The sequence below is a fragment of the Lagenorhynchus albirostris genome, chromosome 4, assembly GCF_949774975.1.
Source record: "Lagenorhynchus albirostris chromosome 4, mLagAlb1.1, whole genome shotgun sequence".
NCBI classification, from domain to species: Eukaryota; Metazoa; Chordata; class Mammalia; order Artiodactyla; family Delphinidae; genus Lagenorhynchus; species Lagenorhynchus albirostris.
The window spans coordinates 44,873,946-44,887,131 of NC_083098.1; the positions used below are offsets into that span (position 1 = coordinate 44,873,946).

General features: G+C 42.6%; 1 protein-coding gene across 1 annotated transcript in view; it reads right to left on the reverse strand.

Annotated features, from left to right (window-relative positions):
* Positions 1-13,186, reverse strand: part of FRAS1 (Fraser extracellular matrix complex subunit 1) — a 467,475-nt gene that overhangs the window by 11,472 nt on the left and 442,817 nt on the right. Inside the window, exons 67-70 of the mRNA XM_060147971.1 lie at positions 11,270-11,420; positions 9,484-9,591; positions 8,313-8,472; positions 4,446-4,562 (exon numbers count right to left, since the gene is read on the reverse strand). Of these exons, the coding sequence (XP_060003954.1) occupies positions 4,446-4,562; positions 8,313-8,472; positions 9,484-9,591; positions 11,270-11,420 (536 nt within the window). The remainder of the gene's footprint in view (positions 1-4,445; positions 4,563-8,312; positions 8,473-9,483; positions 9,592-11,269; positions 11,421-13,186) is intronic.

The following is a 13,186-nucleotide window of genomic DNA, read 5'->3' on the forward strand; positions in this document are numbered from 1 at the left end:
AATCCACACAGTGTCAGGACATAAGACACTTGATAAATACTTATTGATTAAAGAGAATGAAGAAAGGACTTGAGATGATGATAATGATGACTTACAAGGTTATATGTATGACAGACTCACAAAAATAGGCATAATAGGAGACACAATTCTTTTGAATTAAGTCTGAATTTCCAGTCAGGCTTGATTATTTGTTGTGTTGTAGTTCTACTGCATCCACATTGAAAGATACGGAGATGATCAAAAGCAAAATTAGACCCAAGGGGGAAAGTCACCCTGGGAATAACAGGGAACCCACAGGTAAGGATGCCCCTGATGTAAGGGAAGAAAAGCAACCCTGAGGTCTCAGTACACTCCAACAATACTCTTCACCCTGCAGACTTCCACACCCACACAGCACTGGGACTGGAGAAGGAGTTAATGCCTTTTTTGCTCCTTTTTGCCATTTCAAATCTTTGTTCCTCTCTCCTCTTAAAAAAAAAAAAAAAAATCCAGCACCTACCCTGGAGAAACTCTTCTCACACATGTAACTAAGAGACACATAGAGTATTGTTTGTAATAGAGAGGATCTGGGATTATAAGCCAAATAGAGTGGTCAAATAAATTGTGGACTCTTCCTATGAAGACTACTTTAATGCAGTGAAAAACAAACTGCAGCTACATGGATCAACATAAATGATGATTTCACTTATGAATCAACAAGTGATTCACTGAGGGAAAAAAAAGCTGCAGAGGGCTTCCCTGGTGGCGCAGTGGTTGAGAGTCCGCCTGCCGATGCAGGGGACACGGGTTCGTGCCCCGGTCCAGGAAGATCCCACATGCCACGGAGCGGCTGGGCCCGTGAGCCATGGCCGCTGAGCCTGCGCGTCAGGAGCCTGTGCTCTGCAATGGGAGAAGCCACAACAGTGACAGGCCCGTGTTCCGCAAAAAAAAAAAAAAAAAAAAAAAGCTGCAGAGAGAATTCACGCAGTATGAAATTTTTATATAAAGTTCAAAAACATGCAAAACCATGTAGAAGTAAATATGAGGTGAACCATAAACCAAAACAAGGGATGATAAGTACAAATATCAGGCTAGTGGTTACCTTAGTGGAGAGTTGGGGAGAGTACAGCTGAAAGGGGCACTGAGGGTGTTTAAATGGTAGCGGAAATGTTCTATTTCTTTTTTTTTCTTTGACTCCCAGTTTCATTAGTTATAAAATGGAGATAACAGTACCCATTTGTGGGGGATCATTGTAATGCAGATTGAATGTTAAGAGCTTAGTACAGAGTAAGCACATAGTCTGCCCTCCATACACGGTCACTAATAGCAGTGGTAGTTATTATATTCTCTTATCATCAGTATCATAGCCCAAGGGATACCCAATTCATTGCAGCTAGGTAATGTTCTTGAGGTTTTATATATCCACGATATATGGCCTTCTGGGTATCTAAAATATTTCATAATTTAAAAAATTTATTACATGAATAAAAATTCCCCAGCAATTCTCTTCAGAAGATTTGCCCTCTATTCTTCCTTTCTGCAACCAACCGCCATTTTCCTGGTCACCATCCTTCCCACACTTGGCTGACTACGGGCTCTCCAGCATTGCTCCTGCCCTCAGTCTCCGTGATTTCAACATCTGCACGGATGAACCTTCTATTCCCCTAGCCTCTCAGTTCCTTGATGTCCTCACTTCCAAACAGCGAGTTCTCCTCCCCACTGCAGCAACCTACCCTCCACCATCACACTAGGCACCTCCTCCAAAAAAACTCATTTTCAAACACTTCCCTCTCTAACTGCCACCTCCTATCTTCCCAGCTCACCTCTTCTTTTAATCTCACTCATTAACTCTCCAGCCACACCAGACCCTCAGTGACCATGTTTACCAGGATGCAGAGGACCTGGAACACTAACATACTCATGGTGGGAATGTACACACACAGTTACACATTTATAAACACTGGGAAATGGTGTGACACTTTTTTAAGAAGTTAAACATACATCTGCCATGGGATCCAGCCACTCCATTCCTAGGTATTTACACAAGAAAACAGAAACCATGTGTCCATATAAAGGCTTGTCTATGTATGTTCATAGCAGCTTTATTTATAATAGCCCAAACTGGAAACAACCCAAATGTCCATCAACTGACCGAGTTGATAAACAAATTTAGTGTGTCCATACCATGGAACACAACTCAGCAATAACAGGAACAAACTACTGATATGCACAACAGTATGAATGAGTCAAAATAATCGTGTTGAACAAAAGCAGTTAGAGAAAAAGAATGCTGTGTGATTACACGTATATATATAAATGTATATAAATTAGCAGAAAATGCTAAGTAATCTGTAGTGACACGAAGATCAGCGGACACCTGGGGAGGAGGGGTGGCCTGGGGTGAGATGGGAGGGAGGGAGGGATAACAAAGGGCCATGAGGAAACCTTTGAAGGAAACAGATATATTCCCTATCTTAATTGTGGTGATGTTTCACGAGTGTACACGTATGTCAAGATTGATCAAATTGTATGTACTTTAAATGTGTGCTATTCATCTTACATCAGTAATATTAAAAACAATTCAATGGGGCCCTCAGCACTGCCGATCTGCTGCCAGCTGTAACTCTACCGTGCTTACTTTCCCACTTTCTGAGACGACTCTGTTTTACTTCCTCCTCTCTTCTCGAACCTCATTGTTGCTCACTTCTAGCTAATGCCTGGCTTCTCATTTCATGGAGAAAACAGACTCAGTCCGATGTCTCCCCTGGCATCCTTCCCCTCCCAGTCTGCTAATTCTCCCTTCACTTGTATCCGTAGACTGTGCTTGCCTTCCTCTTCCAGTGGATGAGCTCTCTGTGCTTCTGGCTAAGGCCGGCCCCTCCCCTCATGTCCCAGGTCTATTCCCTGCCCTACTCAAGGACTCGGCTCTGCAGATTTTCCCTCCTCCCCCTGCATTGTCACATTTCCCCTAACAGACCAATAGGGTTATTCCCACCAGCATACAAACATCCTGAAATATTTTGCACCCTAAAACACAAACAAATTAAACCTCCTTTGACCCTTCATCTGTTTCCCGCTAATGCCTCTCTGTCTGACATCCGTTATAACAAAATTCCCTAAGCATTGTTGTTCCCGCTTGTCTCCACATTCTTGCCTCCCTCTCTTGAACCCACTCCAGTCAGGCTTCATCGCCCTCAGTCCACTGAACCTGCCCTTTGTCAAGATCATCAACCACTTCCCCATTGCCAAATCCAATGGCCACCTCTCAGACTGTTCATTTGAAAGTCGCATTCCAAATTATCTTCTCTTAATGATAATGTCAGATACTGTCTTCAGTGTCTTTCCTCTGAAATGTTTTCTATTCACTTTGCTCAGCTCCTAGAAAGGTGGCACTAGACTATACACTGCCTGAGAGCAGAGGTGACTTTTAATCCTCTCCTCTAGTCTCCATGCCGAGGCCAGAGCCAAGCGCACAGTAAGAGCTGAATAAATACTGGCTGAATGAGTGAACATTGGCACAACACGGACAGTCTCAGGTCACAGGTGGGGATGGGCTGATGGACAGTTGATTCTTGTTATCCGCAGCAGTTACATTCTATAACGTTGCAATGAACACTGAATGAGTGAACAGTGAACCATTTGCTCCTGAGGGAAATACAGGGTCAAGTTCCTGCAGCCTCTGGTCACAACATTTTCAACCAGTGATCAATACCTAACCCTGTTTTATGCATGTTTCTGTTTAAAGACACCTTATTTGATAGACATTGTTGATTCATTCACATAGAACTCATGGCAACAGCACTGAAATTCACGCTTGAATGAAGCTTATCTAGCAATCCATCAAGCTCATCACCACCTTCTTGTACTTAGGAAACTAGACAGCACTTCGGCACTATGCTGGGGAGCTATTTTAAACAGCAAAACCACCAACACAAAGCACAAAAATTCGAGAAACATGGCACTAAACAGACCGTAAAAAGAACACTAGTTCCTGTCTTAATGGACTTGAGGATATGGGGAGGGGGAAGGGCAAGCTGTGACAAAGCGAGAGAGTGGCATGGACATATATACACTACCAAACGTAAGGTAGATAGCTAGTGGGAAGCAGCCGCATAGCACAGGGAGATCAGCTCGGTGCTTTGTGACCGCCTAGAGGGGTGGGATAGGGAGGGTGGGAGGGAGGGAGACACAAGAGGGTAGAGATATGGGAACATATGTATATATATAACTGATTCACTTTGTTATAAAGCAGAAACTAACACACCATTGTAAACCAATTATATTCCAATAAAGATGTAAAAAAAAAAAACACTTGTTTACAGTATGAGAAGGCAGAGGGTTGTCTTACTCTGCATGTCAAGGAATGATGGGAATGGCACCACGAAAACTGGTTTTGAGGTTAAATACAAATAAATGTTAGCGAGTAGGTAAGTTCGCAATAGTGAGGCTCAACTGTCTTTCCCTACCTTTCTGGGGCGTGTGCAGTGCAGGCCAAAGGCTTTTCTCCTGGGTCCGCCCAAGGCTGAGTGGGCTGCACAGTGCAAGGGATCAGGTAGATGGTGTACTCCCCGGAGTAGTCCTTCCTGGAAACATGCAGGCAGACTGTGGTTAGAGGGACCCATTTATAGATTATTTACTTACCCAGAAACACACTTCATTAAACGGTTTTCGGATGATATTTGTGTTCAGCATCCGACCAAGAACTTTAAGAGTCTGCAAACACAAGTTTCAGGAATTCATCACTGATTGTTTTAACCTTTAGAGTACTATCCAGAGGTGTTAAATAGAGCTCCTTTTTCACTTAGTCCAGTCCTTTTCATGAGAAATGCTGAGAAAGGCACACTGTTGATAAAAATCTAAAAGGCTCCGGTGAAGGCAAAACAGAACTAGATTTCCTTTAGATTCCCATGAAACTTACTTGACAATTTCTGTTCAGTGTCTCTTGTTGACTGACACCCTGTTACACATTCTCCATTACAAAAGCTTTTATTTATTGAGATGTGACCGTGCGGGCTGCTGCTGCTCTGACTGAATAGGTGGCAAAGGCCTCAGGGTTAAAGGACCCCACTCCAGAGAACGCCCCACCCCCATTCATTAGCATTCAGTTTCAAGGCTTCTCTCCCAAACTCTACGGCTTCATCCCTTTATAAACGAAGTTGAAGAACAAAATCACTCCTCATCGGAGATGACTTGCTGGGAATTTCCACGTTTATGGTGGGGTACGGGACTCTGTAGGTCATGAACCTGAAAGCGTGGAGCCTTTGTAGCCTCACCTACTTCACTTCCCACACCTGTCATCGGTAGCAGCCCAGCCCTGGCAGTTTGCCTAGAAGGCAGCCAGACAGCCAGAAGCTTCAGGAAGATTCTTCTAGGGCCCTGGGAGGCTGCCATCCATTGAATGAGGTGCTCAGGGCCGTGAATCCTAATTCTAACTATTGTGATCGTGAACAGTTCTCGTATCCTCTGTGTTCATCCTTTGACCATTTCTTTTGTATTATTTGTATCTGTTTATTAGTAAAGTGATAGCAAAGATTTGGTAAACATAAATAAACAAGGAAATAAAATCTTTAGGACACAGCCTGTGTTCAGTTTAGTGGGATGGCACAGGCTGGAAACGGGAAGATAGTCTAACCCTACTCTTGCTTTGCCTCTGCCACGGTTGTATGATTTTAGCCAAACCTGGCGAACTTTCAGGGCTTAGTTTCTAAGCCCCTTCATGCCCCCAAAGCTTGTGTCTGTATGTCTGCAGTTTTCTCACACGATCCTTATCTTTCTCCAAAGCTTGGACCAGCAGGAAATGAGATCTTGTATACTATCTTTTTTTTTTTTTTGCGGTACGCGGGCCTCTCACTGTTGTGGCCTCTCCCGCTGCGGAGCACAGGCTCCGGACGCGCAGGCTCAGCAGCCATGGCTCACGGGCCCAGCCTCTCCGTGGCATGTGGGATCCTCCCGGACCAGGGCACGAACCCGTGTCCCCTGCATCGGCAGGCGGACTCTCAACCACTGCGCCACCAGGGAAGCCCAGATCTTGTATGCTATCTTTGAATTACACAAAAATTGACCTGTACAACGTGAATACTAACTCTTAATTAATAGAAATAGTTAATTAGGCAGAAGTGTCCATGCCTGACCCTTGCTTTCCAAAAGTCAGGCCAGATCCTGTTGCTCCTCCCCTCAAACCCTGCAGCGGCTCCTGTGGCACTAGAGTGAAAGACAAAGTCCGCACACTGGCCTAGAAGTTTCCACGGCGGCCCGACACCCAGCTCCTTCCTGCTTATTACCCTCCTCCTCATTCACTCCGCTCCAGCCACACCAGACACCCCAGGAAATTCGCCAGGAACCCCTTCCCCGGTACTCTGCATAGTTAACTCTAGCACCACCTTCAAGTCTTTGCTTGAATGTTCCTTCTAAACGAGGCCTACTGTGAACATCCTAACCAACATTACAATGTCCCTGCACTCCTGATTCCCCTTACCCTGCTCGCGACCTTTTATTTTTCCATAGCACTTATCACCTTCTAACATGTGATACTATACTCATTCATCATGTCCACTGCTGCGTGCAAAGATCTTTATTTGGTCCACTGATGTATTCCAAGTGCCCAGAACCTTCCCTGACACATAGTAAAAGCTCAGTAAATATTTGTTGAACACATGAATGCAGGACAAATGGTATGGTCTCCCCAGGCTGCAGTCCTACGTTTTCCCATCCCTAAATATGAGTTAGGTCGACTTCTGACTATCCCTGCAAATATGCCAAACACAGTCCTGGATGCAGGTTTTTAATCCTGTAGTTCTTCTCCCCTCCTTTCTGAAAACTAGACATTTCCCACCAGTTGCCCCGCCTCCCCCAGAAGCCTTGGACAGCTCTCCAGCCCGTGCTGGGCCTGAGCTCCCCTCGCTGAGCAGCTGTGGTCAGGGCTCTGCACGGCTCACAGCGCACACAGCACAGAACACTTGGTGTTGTCTGTCACTTTGCCGTTTATCTATGGATTTTACCTCCTTAGCTCAAATGTTAGCTACTAAAGGATGTTTATTCAGGACTGACCATGTGCTAAAACCTGCAGTTCTGGGGCTTCTAGATCAAGCAGGCATGCCTTTTACCCTTGGGAAGCTCACAATCTAGTGGAAATGGGACTCCACTTAGAGCATAATAAATATATTGAGCTGTGTTACAGTAAAAGCTGGAACAATGTGTGAACAAGGAGTAGGGGCTTCTAGCACTGTATGGGAAGTCAGGGAAGGTGTCACGAGGGTTCAGCATTTTAGTTGGAGCTCAGAGGACTTTGAGATTTGCCAGAGGAAAAGAGCAGGAAGGACAGGGGAATTGCAAAGGTACAGATGTATGGATGAGCTGGTGGAGTCAGGGGCTGGGGCGATGTTTCATGTGGTTAAAAGGCTGGGTTTGAGGTAAGGCTAGAGGGGAGGATATGTGTCTTGCTCAAAGAGCTGGACTGCATTTGGTAAGTGGTGGGGAGTCAGCAGAGGATTTCAAGAGGACCATTTCTCTGCCTATAAATTGGGACAAGTACCTGCACAATCTCATGAGGTTCTAGGAAACATAGCCCTTAATGATTATTTTATTATATACTGATTTCAAAGGAATCAGTATACACAAAAAATACTTGATATAAGACCAAACATTTGTAACTAAAAAAATCTTTTTGAAAATGATTCTTCAGACAATTTGCCGCTTCTTAACTGTAAAGAATAAGGTTTTCATGCTAAATATGGTTCTAATTTTGTGATCTGTAAAATGGGGTTAACAATATTTACAGTAGACTCCATTATCCTTTTCATGGTAAAAGTTTTCATTTCGTTTGCCCTATTCTCCCGTTTTACAAATGGGATGTTTTACTGTATTTATCCAATTCTCATTCTACCTCTATATTGGGTGTGGGAGGGGACTAAATCTTGCTATTTATTTTATAGGACACTGGACCGTAAGGTGTGACATCTGGACCTGAAAACCAGAGATCCTGGATTTTGCACTGGTTGTGGTAACTGGAATGAAATTTCTTTATGATACTAAGCTTTTAGTTGGACACATTTCCCAGCTTCCTTTGCAGGTAGATGTGCCATGTGACTAAGTTCTGGCCAGTGGGAGGTGAATGAAAGTGATGTGCACCCTGCCTGTTCTCACCCTTGGAATACGGGTGAGCACTTCCCGCTTTACACATCAGAAGCTGATTTGAGCTACATCTGTTTCTTTCTCTATATGCCAGAGGGTTGTTTCTATCTCCGTTTCAAAATAGAAACCCAGCTTTTGAAGAAAAGCCCTTAAAGAAACTGAGAATATTTCAGATTTACCCCTGAACTCCATCCTGTATTCACCTGTTATAAGAGCTTGTGGCTCTCCAGAGTTGGTAAGGAGAGTCAAAAGTCTGAGCACTCCACAGGAGCTGCAGGTCAAATTCAATTCCTCCGAGATGGTCCGGAGTCAATATGAATGATTTCACATCAGGGAGGGTGTGGTGCTCGATCACGAACTGCCCTATTTCAAGGGGAAACAAACACACACTTATTTGTAAGTTTTATTGTGCTTGTGGTGAATCCCTTATACAAGCCTTAGAACTGATTTAATATTCTGCTATAAAACAAGGTTATACCTACGCACTTGCCTCTGAGAATATATTCCACACAGGTTGGGACAGCATGGCCTCTTATTCCAGCCCATCACCTTACTCATGATGGCCATTACGGTCATATACATTTATAAACAATATGAATATGCTTTGTAGAAATGATGCTAGTGAGCATATGCACGATAATACGAGTCCTTATGTGACAATGAACCTTGAACGCACTTAGCTTTGAATTCCAACCAACGTGTCTCTTGGAGGTAGAAAGATCGCAGTAGTTTATGAATAGAAATATCAATTTCAGATTAAAAAACCCCTCATTTAGGGCTGCTCAAGTCCTTGGTGGAAGGAGGCTATTGTAAACATCATTAAAAAGATCAGGGTTACTCAGCAAGACACTTCCACTCTTTAAAACTACAGTAATGCAGTGTCTTGAATAATTAAAAGTAAGGAGACTATTCTATACTAAAGAGGTATAACTGCCAAATTGTAACATATGAATCTTGATTAGATTCACCTTCCTTTTATATAAACAGATGCAAAGTAAATATAAACAAACATAAAAACAAGTAGAAAAGACATCTGTGAGACAATAGAGGGAATAAGAATAGGGACTAGATATTATCGGATCAGTGTGAAATATCTTGGCTATGGTAATACTGTTGCGACATAAGAGAAGGTCCTTGTTTAAGGAGATGTCTACTGAAGTATTTAGGGTAACTTGGCATGAAGCCTGCAACCTGTCTTCACATGGTGTGACCAAAACAATGGGAACGCACGCATGTGTATGTACCACACACACAGAGCAAAATGTTAATAATTGTTGACTTTGTTCTTCATTGTCCTATTCTTTCAACTTTTCTCTGTGTTTGAATGTTTCTTAGTAATAAAAAACTTGAGGGAAAAAATGGCACTGATATTACCTCTGAATTTGGCATGGGTCTTGAATTCAATGACCAGACGGCCATCCTCTCGAATGTAGATTCTTATTATCTGAAGTCTGGCAGAGAGCACACTGTCCGTCTGGATTCCTGGGAAGGCAGCCGTACACAAGACATCCAAGTGAGGGCTTGGAGAAGATCTCCCAGACAGTAGCCTACATGCGACTTATCCCAGGGACACTTCTAAGTAGAGCTGCACGCTTACTTGAATGTAACTTAGGACAAATTTACATATTTGCGTGAACATGGAGTATTTAGAGACATGTGCCAGTTAACGTTGTAAGACAGTTCATTCTACTTGGTTCTTTTCTTACAGTTCTATTCTCTTGACATAGTCTCTTTATACCTGAAGATGCCACTTAGCCCAGATGCAGGGTCCCAGCCAGAGCTCAGAAAAAAATGGTCCCTAAAACTTCTTACTATTAACTTTGCACCAGGACGTGGTTACAGCACATCTGCTTCATACTGTATTTTCTTTACCTCACCAGGACACCTTTCAGTACTTAACAGAACCATAGCCAATGTCCTGGTGGCTACATTTCATATTGAAAGCAATGGAAAATTAAAGGTTAGCTTGTAGAAGGCCAGCTATACATGGCATAACATGAGTCAACTGTGGCTTTAATATGGGCAATTGCAATCACAATACCCATGGAGTTCAATATGACCAAAAACTAAAGGGTAACCAAAGGAGGGGAAAAAATAAAATTTAAAAAACCCCAAGCTCAAGGAATTATCTGACCCAGAGTGTGAAAACTCCCTGAAGTTTTTTTCCTATGAGAAATATAAAGCAAATAAATGATTTGAGCTTAAACCATTAACAGAAGGAAGGACTGTATTTTCCATTACTAGAAGTGAAACCCTATTTAAAGAAATCTCCTCAGATCAAGTAACTCTGCCTCAGATCAAGTAAATCACCACCAGGGAGGGAGAGAGGAAGAATGGGATCAATAAAATAAGGGCAAATGAGCTTGGGGTTGTATTTGAAGTATAGGACACTGAAAATGGGGAAAAAGCCAAAATCAACTCAGTGATTAGAGTGAGTGGAGGAGAGACTCATGGAGTTTTAGGGGACATTCATGGGGCAGCAGTGGGAGAAGGTGGTTCTCACAAGAGAGGTGTGAGTTCCTAGCTGAAGGGTTGTCACCAAGCCAGGCCCTGGAGGGCTGAGGGCTCCTCTCAAAGAGAGCCATAACAGAGACAAGCCTGAGGGGAAGGTCATTTAAAAATATTCAGCATTGCAGTCTTTGAAGTAAAACTAGGGTTAAAATCCCTACTTTAAAAAATGCAACAAAAGAGCAAACTCGATGCCAAATGAATAAAAGGACCCAGGTTATTCTTGATATATTTTTCCATTTCCGTGCATCTGATTTCAAGACCCTTTGCTCCTTAAACAACATGAATGACACCATTTTTACCTAGGAGAAAGTGAACATGACTATATTCCAAAGAACACACACTCGTGCGAACCCCCTCACGGGCAGTATAGGACCTGTCACTTGCCGCCCTCTACTCTGGGCCCCTCGCTCTCTGGACTGAATGTATCATGATGCTGGAGGCCTTCCAGCATCAACATATATCAACATCATTCTTTTTCAGGTACCACAGGTCTATATACTTTTTAGACTTTACCTGTCTCTCCTTTGACTGCATATAGGATAACAGGATGAGGAATGCAGCCACTGTTAAAAGTCTCTACTTTTTTTTTTTTTTCTTTTAATCTTGCTTGAGCGTAACGTAAGACTCGTTAAGATGTCAGTGGGTATACCTGTTCTCCAGAGAACAGTGTCATAGAAGAAGGAAAACTCCATCTCGGTGTGGTGCTCCAAGGAGGCCCAGCCCCTGGGGGCTGTCACGTAGATGTAGGACACGTACAGAGGCACATGCACTGTCAGGAACGATTGAGCAGAGTCTCTCACCTGCCAAGCAAGCAGCGTGCACACAGAGAGGGTTATTTCTCTCCAGGATGAAAAGGCATATGAACATCACATCTTGGTTCAATCTTCATTCTCTCAGTCACTTATTCAGTATTAATCAAGTGCCCATGATTGTGCCAGGCACCAGGCTAGGAACTGGGTCCTCAGCAGTGGAAAAAATCCAAAATCACTGCCCTAATGGAAGCTACAGCCTAGTAAACGCGATTCATAAATTAAAAGATAAAGTAAACAACGGGACGGGAAGTGGCCAGTGCTTCTTTAGATAAGGTAATCTGGGAAGGCTTTCCTGAGGAGGTGACACTTAAACACGCTTTTGAAGTGTGAGAAGCTTTGCCTACACTGTTCATTTGCTGGAAGCCTTGGCTGAGATTTTTCAGGCATCACAGCTATTCACAAAGGAGCGGGGCAGATCTGGGATCTACCGTCAGCACACAGTCCCTGGCTGACCTTTGACTGCATATAGTTTCCAGTGAGCTGGCTGTGGGAGAGCATGAAGCAACCCTAACTGGGAGGATGCCCAAGCCTGGATCCTTGGATGAACATGAGGCTGACTTGGATGTTTTAGTGAGTACTTACATCTCCTCCAAAAGGAAATAAGGTCGTGGGATTTGGATATCATACCTATGAAACTTACCGACTGACAGCTCAGAGCATCGCCTACTTGGATAATTTCCCATCCCATTCCACGCTTTGTTGAAATAATTTTGAAAAGGCAGCACATCAGCACTTCCAAGGGAACCTTTTTCTAAAGGGGTTCCTGTTACTGCTATTAATTCGGCTCTGTAACTTTCATTTTACTATGCAATTAACAAACAAAAACTCAATTGAAAGATAACACAATATGAGCAGAAGCTTTCATGAAGAAGATAACTGTGTATATGTGTGTATGAGTAGGGGAGTTGGTGTATTCGCTTTTAAATGTGTTCTATATTTTCCTCCATAAATATATATTTCCTTTATAACCAAAAAACTTAGTTTAAAACTATTTTATTTTGTCATTGGCCAAATGCTATAATACACTTTGGAACTTACACACATTTTTTGTTTGAAAATTCTTTACCCATGTAAAGTGTTTCCATGAGTAGTTCATGGAAAGAGCTGAATGCTTTATCAATATTTAGAACATCAAAACTTTATTTTTCCAAAGTATTCTTTCATATTCAAAGTTGCCAGTTGGATTCCAAATTTCTCTTTAGACTCCACTAATTCCATATTCACTTAAGAATCTTTTGTGAAATGCCTTACTCTGTCTTCTTTAAAAAATTTCCAGATTTTATCTGGGTTTCGCACCATGTCCTGTCCCCTTAATATACAGGTGTTATTAAATATGCTTGCCCCAATCTCATCATTGTTGATATTATAACCTCCATAAATTTTCTAGCTGACTGGCAAAATTAATTTTTCCTCTGTTTCTGTTTATTCTCCTTTAAATTCATATTACTTACTAATCCTTAAAAAGAAAAAAAACAGCCATTATATTTACTGCACAACTGTTTTGTGCCAGACACTGCTAAAATGCCTTCTCATTTGAGATAGAGACAATTTCAGATGAGGTTCAGAGAGGTTATGTCTCATCCAACTCTGCTGATATTTGATAAAGGAATATGAACTAGGGCTTGGGTCTAAGTTCTATATTCTTTCTACCATATACCACCTGTTTCAACTATTTTTAAAGAGGCAGACAACAGTGAAGTACTTCTGTGTATATATTCTTTCTCTATTGGTTTAAGAAGTAGGACATATATGAT